At 40.4% G+C, this 23,002-nt stretch overlaps 1 protein-coding gene across 1 annotated transcript in view; it reads left to right on the top strand.

The window, feature by feature from the left end:
- Positions 1–23,002, top strand: part of trip4 (thyroid hormone receptor interactor 4) — a 100,098-nt gene that overhangs the window by 43,059 nt on the left and 34,037 nt on the right. Inside the window, exon 12 of the mRNA XM_083969375.1 lies at positions 1,522–1,624. Coding sequence (XP_083825501.1) covers positions 1,522–1,624 — 103 coding nt within the window. The remainder of the gene's footprint in view (positions 1–1,521; positions 1,625–23,002) is intronic.

Raw genomic sequence — 23,002 nt, forward strand, 5'->3', positions numbered from 1 at the left:
AAGATGACTCCTTTGTCACTGTGTCAGTCAATTCCCGACTCTCACCTGAGAGACCAATCAATAACACGGGGGAGGGGGAGGGGGGGTTTCTCTTGTCTCCAGGCCTCTCTGCGCTGTAGGCTGCTGTCAGTTCTGCGCTGTAAAACACCCTCTCCTTCATTGGAACGTTGTACGGTCGCACATAAATACGTCAGGAGGTGCAGCTCAGTGAGACGCATTTAGACGCGAGGCCATTTATTTAATTGTGATGTGTTAGAATTTCAATATTCAGTGTGCTATTAATAAGTGAACACATCAATATTGTGCACACAGTTTTAACAGTGTTTTCTCTCGCTGTGCGTCTGCCACACCAAACATCTGATTTCAAAAAAACAACTTTGCACGTTTGATTTCAGTGCTGGTTGTAATAAATCTCAGCTCGTTTTCACTATTCGCACGTGGTTGCAACTGTTCTCATTAGCAGCTGCATCATTAGCCGTGCGACTATGGCGCGCACACTCATAACTATCAGTCGCTGTCAGGCATGTAATGTTATGTTACATCAGGCAAGCGGGACAGCCGGCGTTGACGTAGGCGTCCAAACAAGAGACGCTCACTGAATGATTCATAACTGTGACACACTGAGCTGTAATGTTCTATATTAACTCTTTAGTATCTTTTAATGCAACTCTCTATCACACTCGGTCAAAGGACTGGCTCACACTGCAGGTTACGTCTCTTAATACTGAATTAAGAAAATCCACTTTTTCTTACTGTTGCACCTGCAACCTGGAACAATCTGCAAAACCATCTGAAACTTACCTCACTTTTATCAGTAGGACAATAACGTAACTGCATCTTATTTTTTATTTTTATTTTATTTAACCTTTATTTTAACAGGGTAGATCCATTGAGAGCGAGCTCTCTTTTTCAAGGATGCCCTGTAGCATACAGAGATCACAGAAAATCAAACATCAAACATCAATACAACACAATAAAATACAGTTATGAAAACAGGAGTAGTAAAATCACTAACTGAAGCATTTTACCTCCAACTACTCCTGTTTTTTACTAGACTTCTCTGTTTTCAATTTATCTTTGTCACTTTACTTTTTGGGATTTGGGATTTTGGATATGCCTGTATGCTTCAAACGTTTTGTGTTGTGTCTTGTCCACGGATATGTGTAACTAAGCCATAAAGGATGTGCCAACCTGACTGCTAAGCGGTCATTGACCTCTTGGCACAACAGTTTGGTTCGAACCCCATCTGGGGCAGTTTGTACTGAAACACAACGCAGGGGGCCAGACTAACATGGGCTACATATACTTGTATGCTTCAAACGTTATGTGTTGTGTCTTGTCCGTGGATATGCCTGTATGTTTCAAGCATTTTGTGTTACTGTGTGTCTTGTCCTCAAATGTTTAAATGTTTTAAATAAAGGTTATAATAACGTTATTTCCTGCACAATATGGCCGTGGTAGTCACATGTAAGGTGATGCTAAACTGTTGTTCTCTCTCCACCCCCAACCCTCACCCTGCAGTTCCCTGGTACCTGTGAGGAGTCGGCCTCCCCATTCGTCTTCATCTGCACCAACCCTCAGGAGATGCTGGTGAAATTCCCCATGAAAGGGAAGCACAAGATCTGTAAGTCCTCCTCCTTCTTTCATGTGAGGGGATTGGGAAGCGGAGTGGATGAAATTAGCCCGAGTCGACTAACAGTTTTCATCATTCCCTTATTTTCCATCTGCTCCCCCCCCCCCCCCCCCCCCCCCCCCCCCATCTTCTGCATTCGTACATGTCGCACCGCATACGTTAAATGGACACGTGAAAGAGCGATAACGCTGCATCCATTTCCTGATTACTTTGTTTTCATTAATAAAACAAGAATTACAAACGTACATGCACAAGGCACGCCACCGCATACACATGTACAGACTCTCTGAGAGCCATCTGTAAAGACGGGGATTCTGCTGTCAGGTTGCCGGGGGGACAAGCCGAGCCTGGATGTGCAATGTTGTTGCTGTATTGTGTGATTTATAATAGGACTCAAACACGTTTTCCCTCTGCTGCCATTGCTGCTGCTGCAAAATGATGTACCTGCAAGCTCTTTTGTTAATATTTCAAAACCCTCTAAAGACTTGAGAGGATTGTTTATGCAGCTGTGCCTCTTTCACATCTTTCCAGATCGATGGAGAGGGCTTTTTTTTCTTTCTTTCTGAGAGAGAGAGAGAGGCTCAAGGTAGAATCTAGCAGGAGCTGTGCCCTTTTTTTATTCCACTAAAATGGATGTGATGGCATTGTCTCCAGTTTTGTGAAAACGAGGAACAGTTAAGAAGGTTTTACAGGTTTAAGCGCAGACCTGAGCAGACAAGTGAAATGAAGTGTGCATTAAATGTGAGCACGTCATGAAAAATGTGTTCAGGTTTGAGCGCCGGTACAAAGACGGGTTCAGTGAGTGTCTGAAAATACTGTCAGTCCTCGGCTCGGTTTCAGAAATCATCAAACTGTTGCACTTTCCCACTCCACCACTTCTGTGGGAAGGGATCACACCGCTTTTTTGTTTTCATTTTCACACTTTCACCTTTCATTCTGTCATTAATTCCACACCTGAGCCTGATAAGATATGCTGACACATTGTTCTAGGTGTACTGTGGGGAAATGTACCTACATTATTTAAACTGGCAGTAACTTGTAGGTTTATGAATCAGCAGCTTGCTTATAATCGGTCGATAAATAAATAGTGTGTTGCCTTTTTTATTTTCTGCAGTAGCTGCAGCTATATATTTTTTATTTCAAATGTCTACGTCTCTAAAGACTGAACTGGAAACAGAGAAGGTTTTATTTTGATAACGTAACGTTTCCTCTGTCCAAACAGAGATCCTGTCGGCGGTGTTCTCCAGTGTGTTACTGTCACAGCACTGCCTTCCTTATTGTCCTGTCTGCCTCCCGGCTTTGTTCCAGCTATGGCTTTCACATGTGTAATTTCACATATCTAGTCCCAACCGAACACAGTGTCATCACCACCTCTGATCCTCTGATGAGTGTTTGGTAATGCAGCCCAGAGACGGCACAATCAGCAGCACCTAGTGTTATTTTGTTACTGTGGGGCAAAACGTATTTGATTGTACAATCCAAAATCTTTTATCAAGACTTACCATTTTCAGCATGTATAGCTCAGAGGTTGTTTAGGTTTACCGCAGCAAAGTGGAGAGGGACGAGTCTATATATATATAGTCTATAGGCTTATACACACACCTGGAGCGTCAAACTAATGTACCTGAAAAGTGAATTATAGGTGACACCAGTCAGTTATTCTGTACACACAACACTGTGTAAAAGACAAGTATGCCAATCAAAAATCAATATATTTGATATTGGGCTTCACATCAAATCAAAAAAGCATTTTCAGAATATATCATATGTTTTAAAAGGACAGTTCAACATTTTGGACAGGGGACCTGTACCATTCACCTCCATTGTGTTCACTGAGCAGCTCACGTCTCTGCCCCGCTGATCTCAAAACAACATGCACCGATAATTAAAGGTAATGAACCTACTGCTATGACTATAGGGATTATGGAATAGGCGAATTTGCCAAAATGTTGAACTATCCCTTTAAGTAATTTGTAAACTAGTCCCTTTGCCTCCTGTCTTCGCTCTGTGTTAGCGTACTATCTGTAGGTATTAGCTCTTCTCAAGTAGTGGGCATTGATGACACCTTGCTCCCAGCTGTCCCTGCTAGTCCGGCTGTTTGGATTGGTTGTCTCCTGATACTCTGGACTCAGCTTGTCCGTCCTGTCCTCTTCACCAGCCTGATATTCACTATCTCACTCTCTTGCTCTCTCGCCCCCCTCTTCCACCTCAATTCCCACTGCATCTCACGGGTCAAGGCTTTACCGCTCCTCTTACTCAGGGGGGCTTAGCACAAGTATTTCTTTTTTTTCTGCTCCCGCTGCAGCTTACATTGACAAGATCTGCTTGTCACTGGCATCGCCGGCCATCTCATGCCTCATCAGAATGAGCAGGGAAAAGCAGCCGTTGCCTGCTTTTTCATTCCTTTCAGCAGATCCAGTGATTTACTGCTCAACATGGGTTAAGACTTAAGTGGGTTTTTTTTTTTTCATTTTTTGTTCAATCAGCTTTGATACAGTCAAGTCAGGTTGTCAAGTGAAGTTTAAAAGCAGAGCAGAAACAAAGCTGCCCGGGTCTCACTGTGTGTCACCACCTCTCAGTTTGTTCACTGGAATCGTAGTTGGTTTTTATCGTCAATTATTTATTCATCCTTCGATTAACTGTTACCGTAGCAACAGCTACTTTTCCTGGGATCCATTTTGAAATGAACAAACAATTCAAATGCTCATAAATAACTGATATAATCCCCATCCATTAAGACGATATTACAGTAAACACCAAACATTGTAAAATCACATTAAATCCAAGTACATGGGGAAATTAAATTAAGCATCTTGTTATTTTGCCAAAAGTGATAAGAAATATCCTGCCATGCTAGAGGTGTTTGTCTTCACCTGCCACTTTCTCTCTGTCTGTGCATTCTGTTCTTGGGAATCAATGTTTTTCTTATGAATGGGAGGTGTTTTGATTGGTGTGGATGCCAAACCAAACACATGAGCCCCAGAGCTGCATGATGCTGTAGGATCCTCGGCTCCAGCTGATGCTTGGCTTTTTCCTGATGGTGTAGTCATCTTGCAGACTGGACAGGAGAGGACAGATACTGATGGACAATATTGGACGCATTCGGCAATTATCAAATATTGCGACACTGCCCCCCCCCCTCTCTCTTTCTCCTGCCAGTTTCACAGTGGGCTTTGTAGATAATATGTTAGGCACTGCTAGATGCAAACTCAGGTTGATCAGTCATTACCCTGTGGAGTCTGTGGCATTTAAAATGGCAAATAGCCAAGGCTCACTCCCTGTAATAAGGGATGTGCATTATGGTTTATGGTCACATCCTGTGAACATTTGTATCAGTCTGTGTGTGCGTGTGTGTCTCTGTGTGTGTGCTGCTGTGTGTGCTGAAGGTCACACTGGGTGTTGAAAGCTATTTGGCTCTCTGTCCCGAACCCAAGTGTCTTTTTTTCTCTTCCTTATACCGACTCCCTCAGTCCCTCTGTGTTTTCAATAGCCTGGCATTCTCTGTGTGATACGGCTGTGCACACAGTCGTATACCGCCCAGACGCTTTCTTCATGTACTTTTTGTTATATCCAATGCAAAATGTCAAACCACACCTGCTCTTCACTCTGTAATGATAATTTATTTTTCATGAATAGTTTTATCATTTTCATTTCTCTTGTGCAAAAATGACTGGACCTGGAAAAAAAACAGTTGATCAGCTGATCCCAGAAAGGCAGAGTTCATTATCCTGCAGCACGTAGAGCTCCTTGAAAGTTGGAGCGATGACAGTCCTGACATAAGCCATCTCTACACACATCTCTACACACATCTGAATTTATTTAAGCTCAACTTTAGGTTCCTCCAAGTGTGAAGGCAGACGTTTGGAATCCCAGTCCTTTCTCAACTTAAATTAGCAGACTTGCAAACTGGGACTGGTGTAGCAGAATGAGCCGATGCTGCCAGATGCTGTCAAATTATTTTTTTTAACATTCCTATTACAAATCCTACAAATTATTAAACTTCTATTTATGTACCATGAGTGAAACGGGTGACGTAAGGCCCCATGTTTTACACTTTTACAGTATTTTATTCAAAGATAAAGAAGAAGACAGTATATTTGTGATTTTAAGAACCAAAAACAACCTTGTTGTACTTAAACAAAAGACACTCACTGGGTCTCTCTTCTGATTGGCTGCTTTCTGACTGACTGTAGTAACCAGGTAAACACTCAGGCCCTGTTTACACAACAACGCTTGTGGACTGAGGCTTTGACACAGTCACAAGATAAGTAATATATATACTATATAGAATAGTATAACAGATGTTTTACAGTAATACAGAACCTAGACCTGATTTATAATCAGCCAAGGCACCGAAATCTACCTTCATAAAATATGGGACCTTTAAGTCTTTTGCTCGACGACTAATGTAATGAAATCAATGTAAGCAGCACACATTGTAGTGATTGAAGAGGGAGGAGAGACTGCACCAGTTTAAAAACAAAACAGTCTTCCAACATGCTTTTAACAAGGAACAGCCCATTCCCAGCTCAGCGCGGTGGTGAGAGTAGAACTTGTGATATTACATGTGAATTCAGTCAGTGCTTTGTGAGTCTTGGCTCATCTTTTTTCTATGAAGATTAGTCACACTAATGGCTTTCCAGCAGATACAAAGGAACTCTCTTTCGCAGAGATTTGATCCAACTACAGGGAAGGAAGTCATGGATATAATTGCTAAGCTGAGAAATTCAGCTTCAGCAGCAGGTCATGATGAGATCTTTTTTATCTCTTGTAGCGCAAGTCATTGACATATATAATCTCAAAATCACTGGAGACTGGAGGCATTTCAAAAGACCTCAAGGTCGACAAAGTAGTTCTCCTGTCTCAACCCTGAGGCGCTCAATTCATTCAGCTTCCATTTCCTCAAAAGCCATTTCAACTATTATCAACAGCAATTTCTTTTTTTTAAACATTCACTCACTTAGCCAGTTTTTATTTTATATACGATCTTATTTTATTATCCCAACAGTTTTGCTCTCATGATGTCTCACAGGTGAATGCACATGAATGAAACATGTTTTGTTGACATGAAGGTATAGAACTAGCAAAGATGAGAAAGAGGCTGCAAGCAGCAGAGACAGGCTGTATGGAGAGATAAAAACAAATTGCATACACACTGTTGATATAACTAAAAAAAAACGGTATAATTATCCATCTACCACTGTTTCACTCCCGTGCTGTCTCTTTTATTTTGAAAGAAGACTATCATTCTCATGGTTTATGAGCTGGGTTAGTGTGCTGTGCAGAGTCACGGAGAATCAAAAGTATTTCAATTATTGTTTTTGCTTGTTTTTTTTTGTTTTTTTAGGAAACTGCACTTGATATTAACATCTGTTTCTGAGCAGTTTCCCACTTTCCTCTAAGAACTCATAACTGTCATGACAAACACTTTCTCCACTCACTCAAAATTGCAGGAGTCTTTCTTGGAAACATCCTGGTAACTCACCAGATAATCTTTGGACAATTATGAGGAGAGTTTCCAAGAAATTAGAGCCCACACACAGACACAGAAGATACAATTATGTTTTATACTAGCAGCTACTGTCTGTACACGCGTGTTATCATTTGTCCGCGTGTGCTGTGTTGGAAAATATGGTCCATTGAAATCCAGTACAATACATTTTAAGCACCCTTATGGGAATTGCTTGAGGCAAAGAAATCTATATTTACTTGTTCCCGTGTAACAGCCACGTGCCAGGGGACTAGTGAGTATACATCACAAATAAATGATTCTCTTTATTTGGCTGTTATGTATTCCACATCATACCCCTTGTACACACTGCACTTCCAGCTCTCTGTTCAATGTAATTTGCATTTCCCGCGCATACATTATGGAGCTGTTGCAATATGTATGGCTTTTATCCCTCACTTGCATCGCAAATGGAAAATAACACAATATATTCCCAGTGAAAATGTTGTATAGCTGAATTTTGCTCCACTAACCATCAGCTGCACTGTTACCTTGTTATTACCTCTTTGTTTTACGTGTGAACTCACAGCTCCATGGGACTGCAAATAGAGAAAGCCAATTACCTAACAAATGTCCACCTCCTCTCCTGAGGTGGTCATGATTCTTTTTTTTTTCTCCTTTATTTCTCCCCTGCGCTCTTCCTCTGTCATCCACCGCCGGGAGACAGAAAGAGGTTAGAGTGGCGGAAGTCCTGTTTTGGTTATTTATTCATGGATTTTCCATTTAATATTCATGCCTTTTTCAGGACTATCTGGGTGCAGAGGAGAATTCGCTGCCTCGGAGGCAGCCGGGGCCAAAAATCAGGTTTCAGCTCGAATGAGCCCGGCGGATAAAGGGGAGAGAGGGAGAGATAGATAGAGAGGAACGAGAGAGCAGGGTTTCATGTGTTCTCTAGTAAATGAGAGGCAGGCCTTGAAGGTGACAGGCTGTGTTTATTACTGATCTGTCAGCCGGTTAATGGGGAGAGGAGAAGAGAAGAGAGAGGAGAGAGCTGAGCTGTCGAGCAGAGACCAGGGTACACAGGCATGGGAGCAGCACGGAGCCCCAAGCAATAAACTTTGCCACAGTAGATGTGCTTGTCCTTACACATCCACTGACGACGCTCCTGCATGTTAAATTCTCTCTAAATCAGAATCTGCACAGAAACAGTATTTTTGCTCTGGTTGTCGTGAAATAATAAGTATTCTTTCAGCGAACAAACATTAAGAGAAAGGATTAAGACTCAGACTGTTGTTAATGCTCCTCTTCAATCCCAAAGGTGTGAATTCCATCGTCTGCCTGTGTCTGCGAGGGTCTGTGCAGCACAGCCCCAAATTTATGACTCTGCAGACTGTGCACAGAGAAAAAAGAGTTTACTATAAGACGAGCTTCTCTGCATGGAGCAGAACATGCAGAGTTTACGTCTGGAGCTGTTTTCCTGGCTGCACATACAACTTGTAAAACGCTTTCTGTGTGCTGTTCTGAACCTCCTGACACCAGTCATGTCTTTCCATCAGCTACTTTCAAGGTCTGTAGAGATCAGTTTGCTTAGTTACCCACAATGCACTCACAACAAACCAAATAACCACATACATAGGTCATTTTTTTTAACCCTCTCATATGACTGGTTACCACAAACACTGTAAAGGCATACTGATTGTTGCCACGGTTACTAATAACATGGGCTGTGTCCGAAATCACTCACTTCTCACTATATAGTGGACTACATAGTGAATATGCCATTTTGTAGCGCTGTCTGATGTTTAGTGAGTATTAATATTCCTTATATAGTCGACTCATAGTGTTCACCAGAAAGGTCAACGAATCAGACAATCAAGATATGATCATTTACTGACACCTAAACCAAGAACAAACTTTTAAAAACATACTGTAATATACAGAGCCATTATAGGATGGAACACATTACCTACTAACATCAAAAATATTCACTCAAAACAACATTTTTAAAAAGGTAGTAATAGACTATTTAAAGGTATAATGTGTAGGAATCCCCCCCATGTAGCGGTGCGGTTGCATATCTGAACGTATTCTTGATGTTGCATTCAGGTGAAATGGGGCAGACGTCAGACAGACAGCAGACGCTGCATGTAACAGGATAAACAAGAGTCTGTGTAAACAAGTGGTCCGCCAGCACGAGGCAAAACAATACAGGTGACAATATGTTGTCATGGTGATGTGGTATTGTTTTACCGTCTTTCTCTGGTGGAGTAAAATGACATCTGGTTGGTTTGCCGACGGCCGTCTGCCTGACTGCACCTGAATGCAACACCAGTGCCTCCGTCCTTCCTCACACTACACAGTGGTGACAGTTTTAACAGGCCGAGCCGACAGCTCCGCTCAGTTTCCGTGGTTACCTACGGTCACGCTGCCACTCAACCTAAAAAATGGCGATGCAACATGGCCGCCTCGGTTCGGTGCGTCGCCCACTTATGTATTTGTAACGACTTGTAACAACTCATTCTAAGGTACCAGAAAGCTTTCATTTGTATGTGGCTGTGATTCCACTTAAGTGAAATACGGATTTATGAAAGACATATTTGATTTTTGCTAATAAAAAGCCAAATAAGTTACATACTGGGGCTTTAAATACATTGTAAATTCCATGAATAAGAAATATATAACGCAGAATATTATATTGTAGGAATTATTTGTGGGTTGAACTGTTCTGGTAATGTAATGTAATGTCTGATGTATTCTTTGTAGCTAATAATGTAGTTTAGACTGGACCGTTTGCTGTTTGTGTCTATGACGAGGTGTTCCAGTGATCTGTAACAGTGATGAATGTGAGTATGGACTATGTTCTTTTGTAACTGCATTGGGGACATCAGGGAGAATAGCTAATGTCATGACATCAGCTAGCAGGGATCCTAGAAATAAAAACATAAACAAACAGACTCATAGTATCCCACAGTGTGAAAAGTAGTGTACAACCGGTGGTCACTAAGCAGGTAATATATACCATAATGCATTGCAGTCGCGTATCACAGTCATTGATCTAGAACGTTTTAATTATGAGACAGTAAGAACATAATGAACTGTGCAGCGGAGTAGTGTCTGAAAGTGTGTGTTCATTTTACCAGTGAGCTCAGTCTTCCATATAGAATTCCCTATATAGTGAGTAGGGAGTAGTGAATGAGTGAGTGGTTTCTGACCAAGCCATGGCTTCCATAGGTGTTTGGCAACAATGAGGTTTTGGCGTTAACACTCCTTATACACCGCACTTGTTCTGCTCTTGGCATAATTACCGTGGCCACTAGGTGTCGCCTTAAAAAGAAAAACGTAACTTCATGTTGTAATAAGCTACTGAATAAATCGTCTACAGTATATTGGCTTCTTTTTTTCTTTTTTACTGGATTACAGCCTCTACACTTACGTTGTCAAGAGGTGGGGAAAAAAAACAATAGTTGTTTGTTGCAGTTAAAGTATTTTTTATCAGGAGTTTATTATAAAAAGTATTTTTAAACATTTCATATTATTGAACACACATTTTTCACAATAGCGTTGCCTGGGCGAAGACATGCTCTACCCTGGGAGCTTTGTTATACTTGATTGCACTTGAGCTCAGAGGTTTAATCAGCTGCCTCTGGTAATGAAACCTCTTGGTTCTGCGTCTCACTAAAGGGTGAAAAGGCTGTGTAAAGAAATTGCTCTTTGTTGTAGCAATAGATTTGTCTTTCCTTATCTTAACCAAGCATTAGAGCCTTTATCAGTCACCATTACAAAACCTGTATCAATCTGTGTTTGACGTGCCACTGCTTTCCTTAAGTGTCACGTTTACTGCGTGGCTGGAATACCTTCTGCGTTAATGATTTCTATATTTTATTTAGTATCTTTTTCATAAAAAATGACGTATTTGGCAAAATGTATCAATGTGGATGTGTTACAGAGTATTGCATGATCTCTTAATGTATATATCCAAGTGGCCCTGGTGTAAAGAGCTGGTGTCTGTGTGCGTGGTTAAGGCGTGAAAGCACACTGGAGGTGCGTGAGGAGCTGACTGTGTCCTTTGTTGAGATATAGATGTTACTGTATTGTTGCACAACCCAGTTTTTCTGATGATGCCTGAGGGGCTTATACTCCTGAGGTTAGAATTGATTTAGTCGGAGGAATATAAGATGGATGAAAGCGTAGCAGGCAGAGGGATGCCTGTTTCATGCACTCAGCACAATGGATTTCAAAAACGTCGGTTTTGTAACCAAATTATTTCTGCTTTACAAGTGATCTTTGCTTTTTTTTCCTAGGGAAACATAAAGTACAAAGCTTTTCAGATGCAGGTTATCAACAATAGTTTTCAGTCTAACCTCCTCAAGCTGGTGATCACCACCAGAGAGGCACCAAGTGGATAAACTGCATTTCTTGGCCGCAGATCTTCAGAGTGGGCTAGAGATGTATTGTTTATATTAACATATTTTTTACATTTGCACTAATAGAATAGTGTAACACAAAGACAAACATCTGGAGCTTTTATGTCGCGTGCCTTCAGTTTTCTTTCCCACATTTCTTTTGTTTTCTCTGCGTTCTCCATCCTTTCTCTCTCTTTGTCTTTGTCTCTGCCCTGAGCCTGTCAGAGTAATCAATCTGGGTCAGCACTGAGAAGGGGGATGCAGACAGATGTGCTTTGCAATGTGATCGATGTCCTTGATTAGTGAGAGATTACTTGTGTGTGTGTGTGTGCGTGTGCGTGTGTGCACCGGTTAGCATAAATGCAGTTAGCCTGCTGCCTTGATTTTGTTAATTTGTCAGGTTAGGAACGGAGGATCAATAGGTGAATTATTTGAACAGTTCAAGTTGCTGACGGAGGTGAGGATGTTAAACTAAACACGGACAATGAGTCACTTGAAGTGCAAAGTGAATTTTAGACCAATGTGTGAAATGACTCACAAAATTGAGTTCCTTATACAGCAGCTTCACACACACTGTGGTTATTATTAGCACCGGTAATGATACTTGAGATCCTTCAAATGAGAATCTTTAATCTTGAATAACATAGAAATGTTTATAATGCTAACATGTAATGGTAAATGAAGGTAAACTTGATACTTAAAGACTAAACCAGTTGAAAAAAAAAACGTAATCATATCGTTAAAGGTACATTGTGTAACTTCTCCAGTTACCTATTCACGAAAATCGATTATTTGGTTCAAAAGTCTGTTCTTCATTAATCAGTAATCCCCCCCATCAACAAACTGAAGTGTTCCTTTCAGCTCTGAATGGAGCGTTACACTGATGCTGCATTCAGGTGCAGTCGGGCAGACGGCCGTCACTAACAAACCAGATGTCATTTTAGTGACAGAAGTCCAGAGAAAGCCGGTAAAACGTGGGTCAGGTAAACAATACCACATCGCCATGACAACATATTGTCATGTGTATTGTTTTGCCTCGTGCTGACGACCACTTGTTTACATAGAGGCTTGTTTATGCCGTTACCTGCAGCGGCTGTCGTCCATCTGCCGTCTGCCCAATTTCATGTGAATGCAGCATGAAAAATACGACTGAGTTGCTTGCGATATACAACCACAACACTAGATGGGAGTAATTCCTACACAATGTACCTTTAAGTCAGGTTTTTAGTTTTTAGCTTATTCATTTATTTTGATAGGGACAAGGCAATTTCACTTAATTTTAAGTTTCTCAACAGGACATGAAAATACCATTGTATGGTGTATAAGTTGTCAGTTTTCGCCTTTGGTCGACGAATCATCTAATCATGTTGTTTTTTCTCTCACTGATTCATGATCTCATTGGCATCTTTGGCCGCTGAAAAAAAAAGAGCTAAAACACCCAAATAATCATGTTCAGTTATTCAGTTGTCATAACAATAACAGGACATTCTCCCATGATTTTTTTAGTGGACATGATATCATAGAAACTGCTCTGATGGTTCTGTAGCCCACTCACCTCAGCTTTTTACACAGGCAGTGTTGAGATGGGCCCAGTTGAACTTTGGGTGCGAGTGTGGTGCGTTTGGGTCAGTGAAACGCCCTGACGGGGGGTGGGGGGTCTTGGGAAAAAAATGAGTGTGAATATGAACACTACAAGCTGAAAAACGATATCATTTTTGCATCTGGTTTGACCCTTGGTCCCCACCATGTGTGAAAACACCCTTCTTCATGCGTTGTAAGGATATGGCTACTGATTAGCAGAAAGGCAAATTCAATTCATAAAAACTTTATTTATCCCCGAGGGGCAATTCAAGAGCACGCCGAGCAGTTCAAGTAAATGCACACGTAGACATACTACACACACACACACACACACAATAGACTGTACATACAAAACCACAAGCATGAAATAAATACAACTTTAAAGTGCAGTGCTTTAATGTCCATTAAGTCCAGTCCAACCCTCCACACATGTTTGTACCAGCATGAGCTATATATCATGAATTATTAGAAAACAAAGAAATTCTATGTAAACTCAGATGTTCATCAGCAGTGAGCACCCCCATATAGTCAGAATGGTATGATCTTTTGTCCCGATTTGGCGGTCGAATCAACGAATCATGGACTTCCCTAGAAGGGAGCATGTAGTTACTGCTAATTCTCAACTCTAATTAAAAACATAGTCATTCTATTTACTTGTTACTCTGGGCTGTCACAGGTGTACACAGTTTCTATAAGAGCTGGAGCATTGAACTGATGAAGTCAATCAAAAGGAAATTACCACTGTTGTGTTTATTGATAATAAAAAAAATCAAATCAAATAAAAACTCTCTCTGTCTTCTGGCCTGATTGTATAAAGTGGGTGGACAAAATAAGAGAAACATCTGTCAGTATCATAAACCACAAATTACAGGCTTCAAAATCCTCAACCCCCCCTGACCTGTGAAAAACACAGTGCTATGAATATAAACACTGACACGCAGCCTCCTCATGAGGCCATTAACGTGTGTTTCAAAACACGTCTTTTACCTTTGTAATCACCTGCCTGCACTTGTGAGAAAGATCAACAGTGGTAATTCCCCTCGGAGGGGGCTGTCAGCTCTCCGTCAGCTGTCGGTGTTTTCACTCTGCCTGTTTTTCCAAAGGAGCATTTGATTCTTGTAGTTTTCCTCTCTCCCCCCTGAAAAGAAGCAGACAGATGTAATAGCCATTAGCCTCGGGGAGAGACAGCACAGATGTGTCAACAAGGCTTGACTTTTACAGTCCAAGTGAAGTCTGAGCAAACAGTGGCTGTGTAGAGGCCTGTGTGGTTGAGCAGTGATCCAGGGACACGGTTGCACGGTGTTGCCCCGGGACTCCAAACAGACCGTGACTCTAGTTCTCATTACAAGAGTGGGTCAGACCACCCCAATACGGAAAATAAATAATGCAGGGGAAAACCTGAGAGCTGCCACCTCGCCGACAACATCCACACAAGCTTGTCCTTCATGAATAAGTGGCAGAGCCTTTAATACACTGTCATGGCAAGCTGCTTTTTAGATACTCTTTTAGTGCGACGAGTGTTAGTCAGGGACGCAACCTAGCATTATTCAGATTATTGATGAGTCCTTCTCAATGAATAAATGAATCATTTGCTCCATAAATGCCACAAAGTAAATAAAAACAAATCCCAAACAGAACAGACCTCAGCATATATTCCATATCCAGTGGTGACAGTAACGGAGTAAATTTACTTGAGTACTGTACTTAAGTACATATCCAGAGGATTTGTACTTTACTTGAGTATTAGATTTCTTTGGTACTTATTACTAGGGCTGACCCAAAAAATTTGAAGCTTCGAAGCTTCATTCGTTGCCATGGTAATTGATCATGAAAGTCAATGATCGATTTTTTTTTTTCCTCCTCTTTCCCTTTTTGACACCGGTTCTCATCTGCAATTACATTGAAATGAGTAGGCTACTTGGCATCCTGGAAACCTGCCTGATTTTGGAGATATGCAGTGTTTGTTTTACCCCCCCCCCCCCTGTCAGACGTTACGATTGCGCACCCCGCCGGCCGCGAAGCTTCGATGATCAAAATATGATAATCGGGTCAGCCCTACTTATTACTCTTACTTGAATACATTTCCAAGACAAATATTTGTACTTTTACTGGAGTTAATTTGTAGGAAGGCTGAAAAGTACTGGTTACTTTCAGGTCTTTTTCTAAAATCCTATTGGACACAAGCTGTGTTTGTCAGAGAAGGAAACCCTAACCCCTAAAAGCAGCACATCAGTGCAGGTGGTTTTAAAGAGTTCATTCTCACTAACAAGAGTTAAAAGCTCCTTACATTCATTTAGAAACAATTAGAGTAATTCACTGATGTGAAAAATAAGAACTACTACTACTCTTACTTTTATTTTTACTTAAAGTAAATTTAAAAGCATGTACTTTTGGATACTTAAGTACCTTTAAAAGCAAGTACTTTTTTACTCTTACTGGAGTAACATGTCGACTGAGCTACTTTTACTTGTAACGGAGTAAATTTTGACCTGTCGTATTTGTACTCTTACTCAAGTACTGGGGTGGAGTACTCTGTCCATCTCTGTCCGTATCCTCTAAATCCACTCCTTTCTCACTTTCTCATGGTCTCCAAAAAACCCTTGCAAAATTCAATTCTTTATCTTAATTTGATCTTAATTTCCAAGATGAAAGAGTTGAAGTTCTAATTAAGCCGTAATGGCAGCAGCAAGTTGATATTTTTTCCTCCCTGCGCGTTTCTCCCTCGTCGGCCCTCTCCCTCCCCGTATGTTTAGCTTGATCTCTTCAAATTTATTTCCTACTTTGTAACCAGAGGCAAGAGCCCTTGACTCGCTGCCCCCACAGTCGCAGCCAAGGCAGCCATTTAAGTTGTGATTAAAAATTAATGGTTGAGTGAGAGGCTGCAGAGAGGGAACAGGGGAGGGCAGGGAAAGAAAGAGATAATGCTGGAGCGAGAGCACGGGCTTGGGAGAGAGGAGCAAGCCCGGGCAGCAGCTGCTCCCTGATAGAGGGTTGGAAGGTCTTCTCACAACTCTGCTGTGTTTAACTGCTCTGCTCACACCCCACCATGAATATTGCATTACTGCACTATAGGGCTCCTTGTGTTACCCCCACTGTGTGCAGAGCAGATCTGCAGCCACGGTGCCAAATAGCGTCCAATCAGGCAAGATGGAGGCGTCCACGTTTACCGCAGGCACAGCACACACACCAGCCCAGCTTTCACACTACAGAAATCCCAGGCTCATTCAAAGGGAACCCTGTTGTGTTGCATGTCACCAGCAATTATCATAATAAGTGCAACCAAACACACACACAAAAAAAAGAAACAAAATTTGCCGGTAATTAAAACCACAGTTGTTGCTTTTTTTTGGCACACAGTGTCTGATGAAGCTGTTTGAAGGTTTTGGCTTTTTTTCTCCAGCTTTGCTATGAAAGAGTTTCCAGTTACCAATCAAAAAGCGACACGGACGGTTGTCCAAGGTCGGTGGCCAACTCGGTGCATCCATCTGACGCCCCGACCATTTCTTTAAAAGCTCAACAGAAATACCACGGAGCAGCACAGGGTCCTGACCTTGACTTTAGCAGATGATGAGTGGTGGCACTTACATCACAGCCTGCCCTTTTCTTTCCTCTGACCTCTTTCTCTACACCGTTTCATTACAGAGTACAGAGTTCATTATCCACTGATTCATGCACTCATCTCGGTACTGCCAGCATTATTTCCCAATGGTATTACTCGCTTAGGATTGCAGCTGAAAGTGCTTTGATTGGAAAATAGATTTTTTTATTTTTTTTTTAAAGTTTGGTTGCTTTTAATGGTTCGATTTCTGCAGATTTGATCATTACTATCGTCAGTTTTGGACAATGATGATGTTGATTTGCCAATTTTGTAACTTGAAATTAGAGGTAAAGTAAGAGCAGTCACCCTAAAGTGAGCAGCGAACGTCGTGGCTGGTTTGCTACAGAGGATTAGATCAAAACGATACTGTGTGCATGCTAACTAGGCAAGGTAAGTTTATTTGGATAGAACATTTAGTCCACCAGGAAATTCAAAGCACTTAACTCACAGTTTAAAAGAAAAAAGTTCAAAATAAAGAAAATTCTAGAGAACTGTAGAATAATAATTTAAAAAAAAAACTTGAAATCAAATGAAAAAATAAACAGTATGAAAAATATTAGTGAAAAAAAATCCAAAACAAAGCTATGCTACCACTGCCAGCAATCATTAACTTAGCATAGTGTAGTTTAGCTTAGTTTAGCATAAAGAAAGCAAGGCAAAACACCACTCAGAAATCAATTCTAATTGACCTCAGTGCACCTCATTAACTGAATCTGTGCACAAAAGAAAATGTAAAATGTCTTCATGCTAAACTATGCTAATTAACTCTTCCTGGCTCTGTAGCTTCATAATGAATATACAGACAGTAGGCTACACTGGTATCAATCCTGTCATGTGTTCTTCACAAAAATATTGATCTTTTGGTTCAAGAACATATTTGGGACTAAAAGTGAACACATCACGGTAGCCTATCCATTTTACTTGTTGTTTTCCCTCCAACACTGCACATAAGAGGCTTTCATTTGCCTTTACTTTCGCTTTGGAATAAAGGTTTTCTTGAACAATTTACTGCACTGACAGACTGGATGTGTAAATAAGCAACAGCAGACTGCAGTGTCTGCCACCCCCCATCCCTCTGTAGCCCCCTCCACATCCAGCAGTATATACAGTAGTTAAATGTCCTTAGCTTTAAGTAATGAGCCACAACAACACTGTGCAGCATTACCAGCGACTGAAGCAAAGGAAAAACTTGACTGCACCGGTGGATTTAGATGATAATCATTAAGTTAGGCAGCAACAACACATCTTAAAACATAGTTTAAGTTAAGAAAAAGACTTGAAAAGTCATTACAATTCACACTGATACTAGAACTTGTAATGGCGCTGAAATTAATCAGACGATCTGTGGATTGCTCTGATAGCTGCTCATACAAGTGTGACTGCTTTAACTTCCTAAAAGATGCATAATATACTGCAGGAATCTGTCTCAGACGTTTTCTCTCCGACGAGAACTTTCTTACTTGATCCACAAAGACGTTTCAGTCCAAAACAAAAGCTCCTGCTCCATAATTTATTGTGCTATAGATTGATAAATCTCAGAGCAGACTCAGAGCAGACTCATACCTTCACTCTAATAAAATTTTTAATGTCAAATGATACATAGCTACATACATACATACAACAGAGACAGACCGTAAAAAGCTCTCATGAATAAAGCTTTCTTCCACAATAGGGCTGAGATGTAAACTGTGATGAAACATAGCATCACATCACTGCAGTAGTCAAGAAAAGGGGAATAATATGGCATTGTAGCAAAAAACCATTGTGGTTCTGGTTGTAAGATGGCTGTAATATTTGAATAAGTTAAATTAGTCTCAGTTTCCAGATAGATTGAATTCTCTGACTGGGCCGAGAGCTGTTGTTGATTGTCATCCAAATACTGGAAAACTAAAATCCTGTCTAGGTGGCTTTTGTAATTTAACTGTAAACTAGAGCTGCTAGAGAACTGCACTGTACACAGATTGTGATTAATCTGCAGTGTGAGTGCAGCACCAGTAAAAATGGATGTCATCTAAGAATGTGTGAAGTTATAGGTATAATCAGATTTGTAATATGCTTTTTGCCACTTCCTCCTCATCACCCACCTCCTTGTTGCTACACTCTGTTCCCTCTCTCCACGCTTCTTACATAATTTGTTAATTCTGTCCTATTTCCTCTGCTGCTGCTGCCATCGCTGCTCTTGCTTTAGGTGCTATTTGCAATGCTAATGAGGCGAGGCAGCAAGTAATGGTTTGTAGGGAAAAGAGGGCTGCCTGGAAAGATGGCGATATGGTAATATGGCTGGCCGTGGCACACAGACAATTCTCTTGGAGAGCGGCGACATCACTGCACGCTGAGTACATTTTACTAGATCTCATGAGCGCTGTCAAATGAGCACCAAACAGATCACCTCAACCTTATAAAAATCTGTTTAAAGCAGTGATCATTCTAAAATGAGGTACGCTCGCTTCTACAAAATCACATACTTAAGTGCTGCTCGCGCAACAGAAGACATCACAGCTGATCTCTTCTCAGTGTAAAAAATTGAAAGCAGGAATTTTCCCAAGTTAAACAGAAATGAACAGCAGTCTAAATGCACCGTTCATAATATATCAAAATGATAAACATTTTCTCATTCAAAGTCTAAATTGGCTGATGATTTATTCAGTAAGACAGAAAAACCTGTGATGTTTGAAACCTGAACCGTCGTCTCTCGCCAGAATAGTTGGAGAGTAAACCTACAGCAGTGCAGTGTGAGCTTTAACTCCATACGTGAGAGTGGATTTCCACTCTGACATTTCTATGAGGAAATATCAAGTGCAGGCTGCACTTTCAAGCTCGCCCTCACCTCTCCTTTTCCCATCACTGTAGTCCACCAGATGTTTCTTCTTGTCTGAGGCAACAAGCGAAGAACCATTATTCGATTTCAGCCCATGTCATCATCAGGCAGCTTTCAGTCGGCGGATCCCCCTCTTATCTCCCTACTGTCCATGTGATTGAAATTACAGTCACGCCAATAGCAAAGGCAACTAAATGGATTATTGAGCAACTGTAAGTGGCTCACTCCACAGAGCTGGCTGTGTGTGCTCTCTGGCTTGACACACACAAAAAAATCTAACAATAGCAATGTACTGCATGTTCCCGCTCTCAGATGAGTACAAGGGGTTTTTCTTTCATTGTTTTACAGATGTTTTTTGTTTTTTTTCAGTGGGAAGAGTATCAAACGACTCTGTTTTCATTTGGTTTTTACAAGCCCTGTTTATTTGAATGGTAAATACATATAGGCTGAGCTATATTATCTCTAATACTCTTCCTTATGGCCTTGATTTACACATAAGCCTAATTAAAAACACACTTACTGTGGATGCAGTCTCTCTTCACTGCAAACAAACACACATATGCTATTAAAATAATTTGATATGATCAATCATGTAAAAAAAAAAATCTGTACAAACTTAGTGCATATAATTTACATATACAGTATGTTATGTTATACCACTTCAAACCAGATATAATATAATGAGGTGACATTTGGGAATTGTAGATATTTGGTCACTAAGTTATTAACATCATCTGCATATTTTGAAAGATTATGATATATAATAGTATTGTGATTTTTATGCTTTCTATTTTTTTGGTCTTTTGCCAAAGCAGCAACAGTGTATAATAAGCAAGAGCACCACTGATTGGTGGGATTTATTTCATTCAATTTATTTCATTCTACCAGTAGGCGCAGATGTATCAAAGTCAGGTATTGGTGATACAGCCAAAGAAGTTTCTATTTAATCAAATTGTAATTGATTAATGTGTTATTCCTCACTACGAAGAGAACATGTGTGGCCCCCTCAGAGGAAACCAGTGGGCCATTATGGTCTCATTAGGTCTCAGTTGACTGAGTCTAGATAAGAGGAATCAGGTTTTAAGTCAGAACACATGCCCACCATCTTCTGCGAGAGATACATAACATGGAGTTCTTCGCCTTTTTTTTTTTTGTGAAAAACAGCAATTATCACTTCTCTCCATGAAAGTGGAGGAGATGTTTTCTCATGTGTCCAATTAAAGGAACTGACGAGCACTGGAATCACATTATTACTCAAGATCTTATTGCACCCAGCTGCTCCACCATCCCTGGTGTCCTCGTGTTTTTCCCTTCTTTTTTTTTTGTTGAATATTCAGAGAACGTCTAGTTTGTCTTTTGTACTTTCTAATGTTTAATTTAAATTTCCAATTGATATTAATCAGTTAGTTGAGAAACAGTCCTTCACCCTGTAGGGTCTCTCTTTTGTCAAGACAGTATAGTCTTCTCCTTTCTGTTGATCTGACCAAACACTTCTCTCTTTCTTTCTTTTTTTTAATCTCTTCTCTGTTTGTAGTCCAGAGGGCTTAAAGGGAAAGATGGACTGAAGTGGATGGAGTGAATGGGCTGTTTGAGTTGGATGAACTAGAAGATCTATTTGGGGGGAGGGGGGGTGGGGCATACAGAGGGAAAGAGGGTGCAAGTGTGTATGTTTGTTTTAGCAGCAGCCAGTGGGCTGTGGGAGGATTGTGTGTGTATGTACATGAATCGGGTGTATGAGAAGGATTAAGCTTATCCTTTTGTTAAAGAACATCAAAATAAGAAAAATATTGGTTAAACTGGCAAAGGATTGCATTCGCCCTGAAGCCTCGATTGGACTTAATCTACAGCAGATTTGCTCAACGTGCACCGTGGAAACACATAGTAACCCATAAATTCCTGTTTATGAATTGAAGCTCTTTCTTAGTTTGCCCTTAAACTGCAATCACTAATACTGAACATTTGCTTATTTAAACATCCACCAATAATGGAGCAACAACAACGTCATTCATCTGCAGTCATGTTACTGTCCTCCAACATCCAGTATTTAGTCTATTAGTTCTGTTGTTGGTCTCAGACAGAGACGTGTCTCTAGTTTCTAAATGCTCCAGTACAAAATCCTGACAGATAGTAGGCTTACTGGAAAACCTTGGTGATTGGACCTTCGGTGGTGTGTTAGCTTATCCTTGTGCAGCAACTGCACTGCCTGACTAAATGACACTCAGACCTGTCAGATGTTGTACATAGAGAATATGTTTTATCTGTGTTAGATAAACAACTTAGAAAGCACCACATGTTCCCTTAGAAATAATTCCCTTGGACTTAGATTTAGAGATACTTCATTGATCTCAAGGGAAATTCAAGTATCCAGTAGCGCAGACATACATACTGTATGATATAAGGGCAGAAAGAAGTAGTATAATACGGAGATAAGAAAACATACACTATATGCATCCATATAAACTATGTACATTCATATACTATGTATAAAATGATATACTAAAATAGAATAAATAGAGAAAATAGAAAGACAACTACAATTTAAATTAAAAAAAATCTGTACCACATATGAATAATAGGCTGGCTGATAGGAATTCACAAAAGAATGACATATAAACAACAATTTATATGTTAAATGTACAGATGGAATAAATAAGTAATTCATTCTTTATCCTAATTTATTATATTATATATTAATTAGCTGTGGCTCCCAGTTTAGGATGTTATTCTGTTTTTCCAGGCTAGAATATGTTCAAACAATAAAGGATTTATAAAAGAAACCCCATAGTGCATGTGATCATATGATTTATTTAGTTTTCAGCATTTCAGCTCAGTATTATCCCAAATGCTGCCAAAAGCACATTAGACTATGGGTGCAAAGGTCAGAGGCAGTTTGGCTGAGCATGATTCAAACCCATACCCAGTCTGAAACAGCTGATCAGAAAATCTGTCTGACCCTGTGGTCGGGTTACTCTAGCAGCTTACTGAGTTAACCAGCTGTCAGACATATTATCTTTTTTTTAAAATCTTTTTTTGGTACAATTTTCAAAAAAACAAAGCGATAAGCATAATAAAGGCTTTTTTTTTTTTGCTGCATTCATCGAGCACTTAATAACCGCCACCGGTGGCTTAATATTAGTCTTTTCTTTCCAACACAGATTTGATTGTGAAATTGGTGTGTTTGGGTAGCGCACCACTTGAAAAGGCTTTTCACATGAGATTGCCTTCTCCCCATGGGGCTGAGCACTGGAGCCTCAGCAGACACACACACACACCAGGAAATAGAAAGAGAGAACAGTGTCTTATTCAGTAAATAGTAGGATTTCTGTGTGATGACATGAACCTTTTATACTGCTTATTGTTAGTCACTAATTCATCTTTTATACACTATGTATTTCTGTTGTTGAAGAAGCTGCACTTTATCTGTCTCAAGTAATTCTTTGGTACATAAACAACAGTCAGTATGTCACCATGACATTGTGTTGAGATACATGAAACGTCTTAGTCTGAACTGAATTTCTCA

Source organism: Trachurus trachurus (assembly GCF_905171665.1).
Source record: "Trachurus trachurus genome assembly, chromosome: 3".
NCBI classification, from domain to species: domain Eukaryota; kingdom Metazoa; phylum Chordata; class Actinopteri; order Carangiformes; family Carangidae; genus Trachurus; species Trachurus trachurus.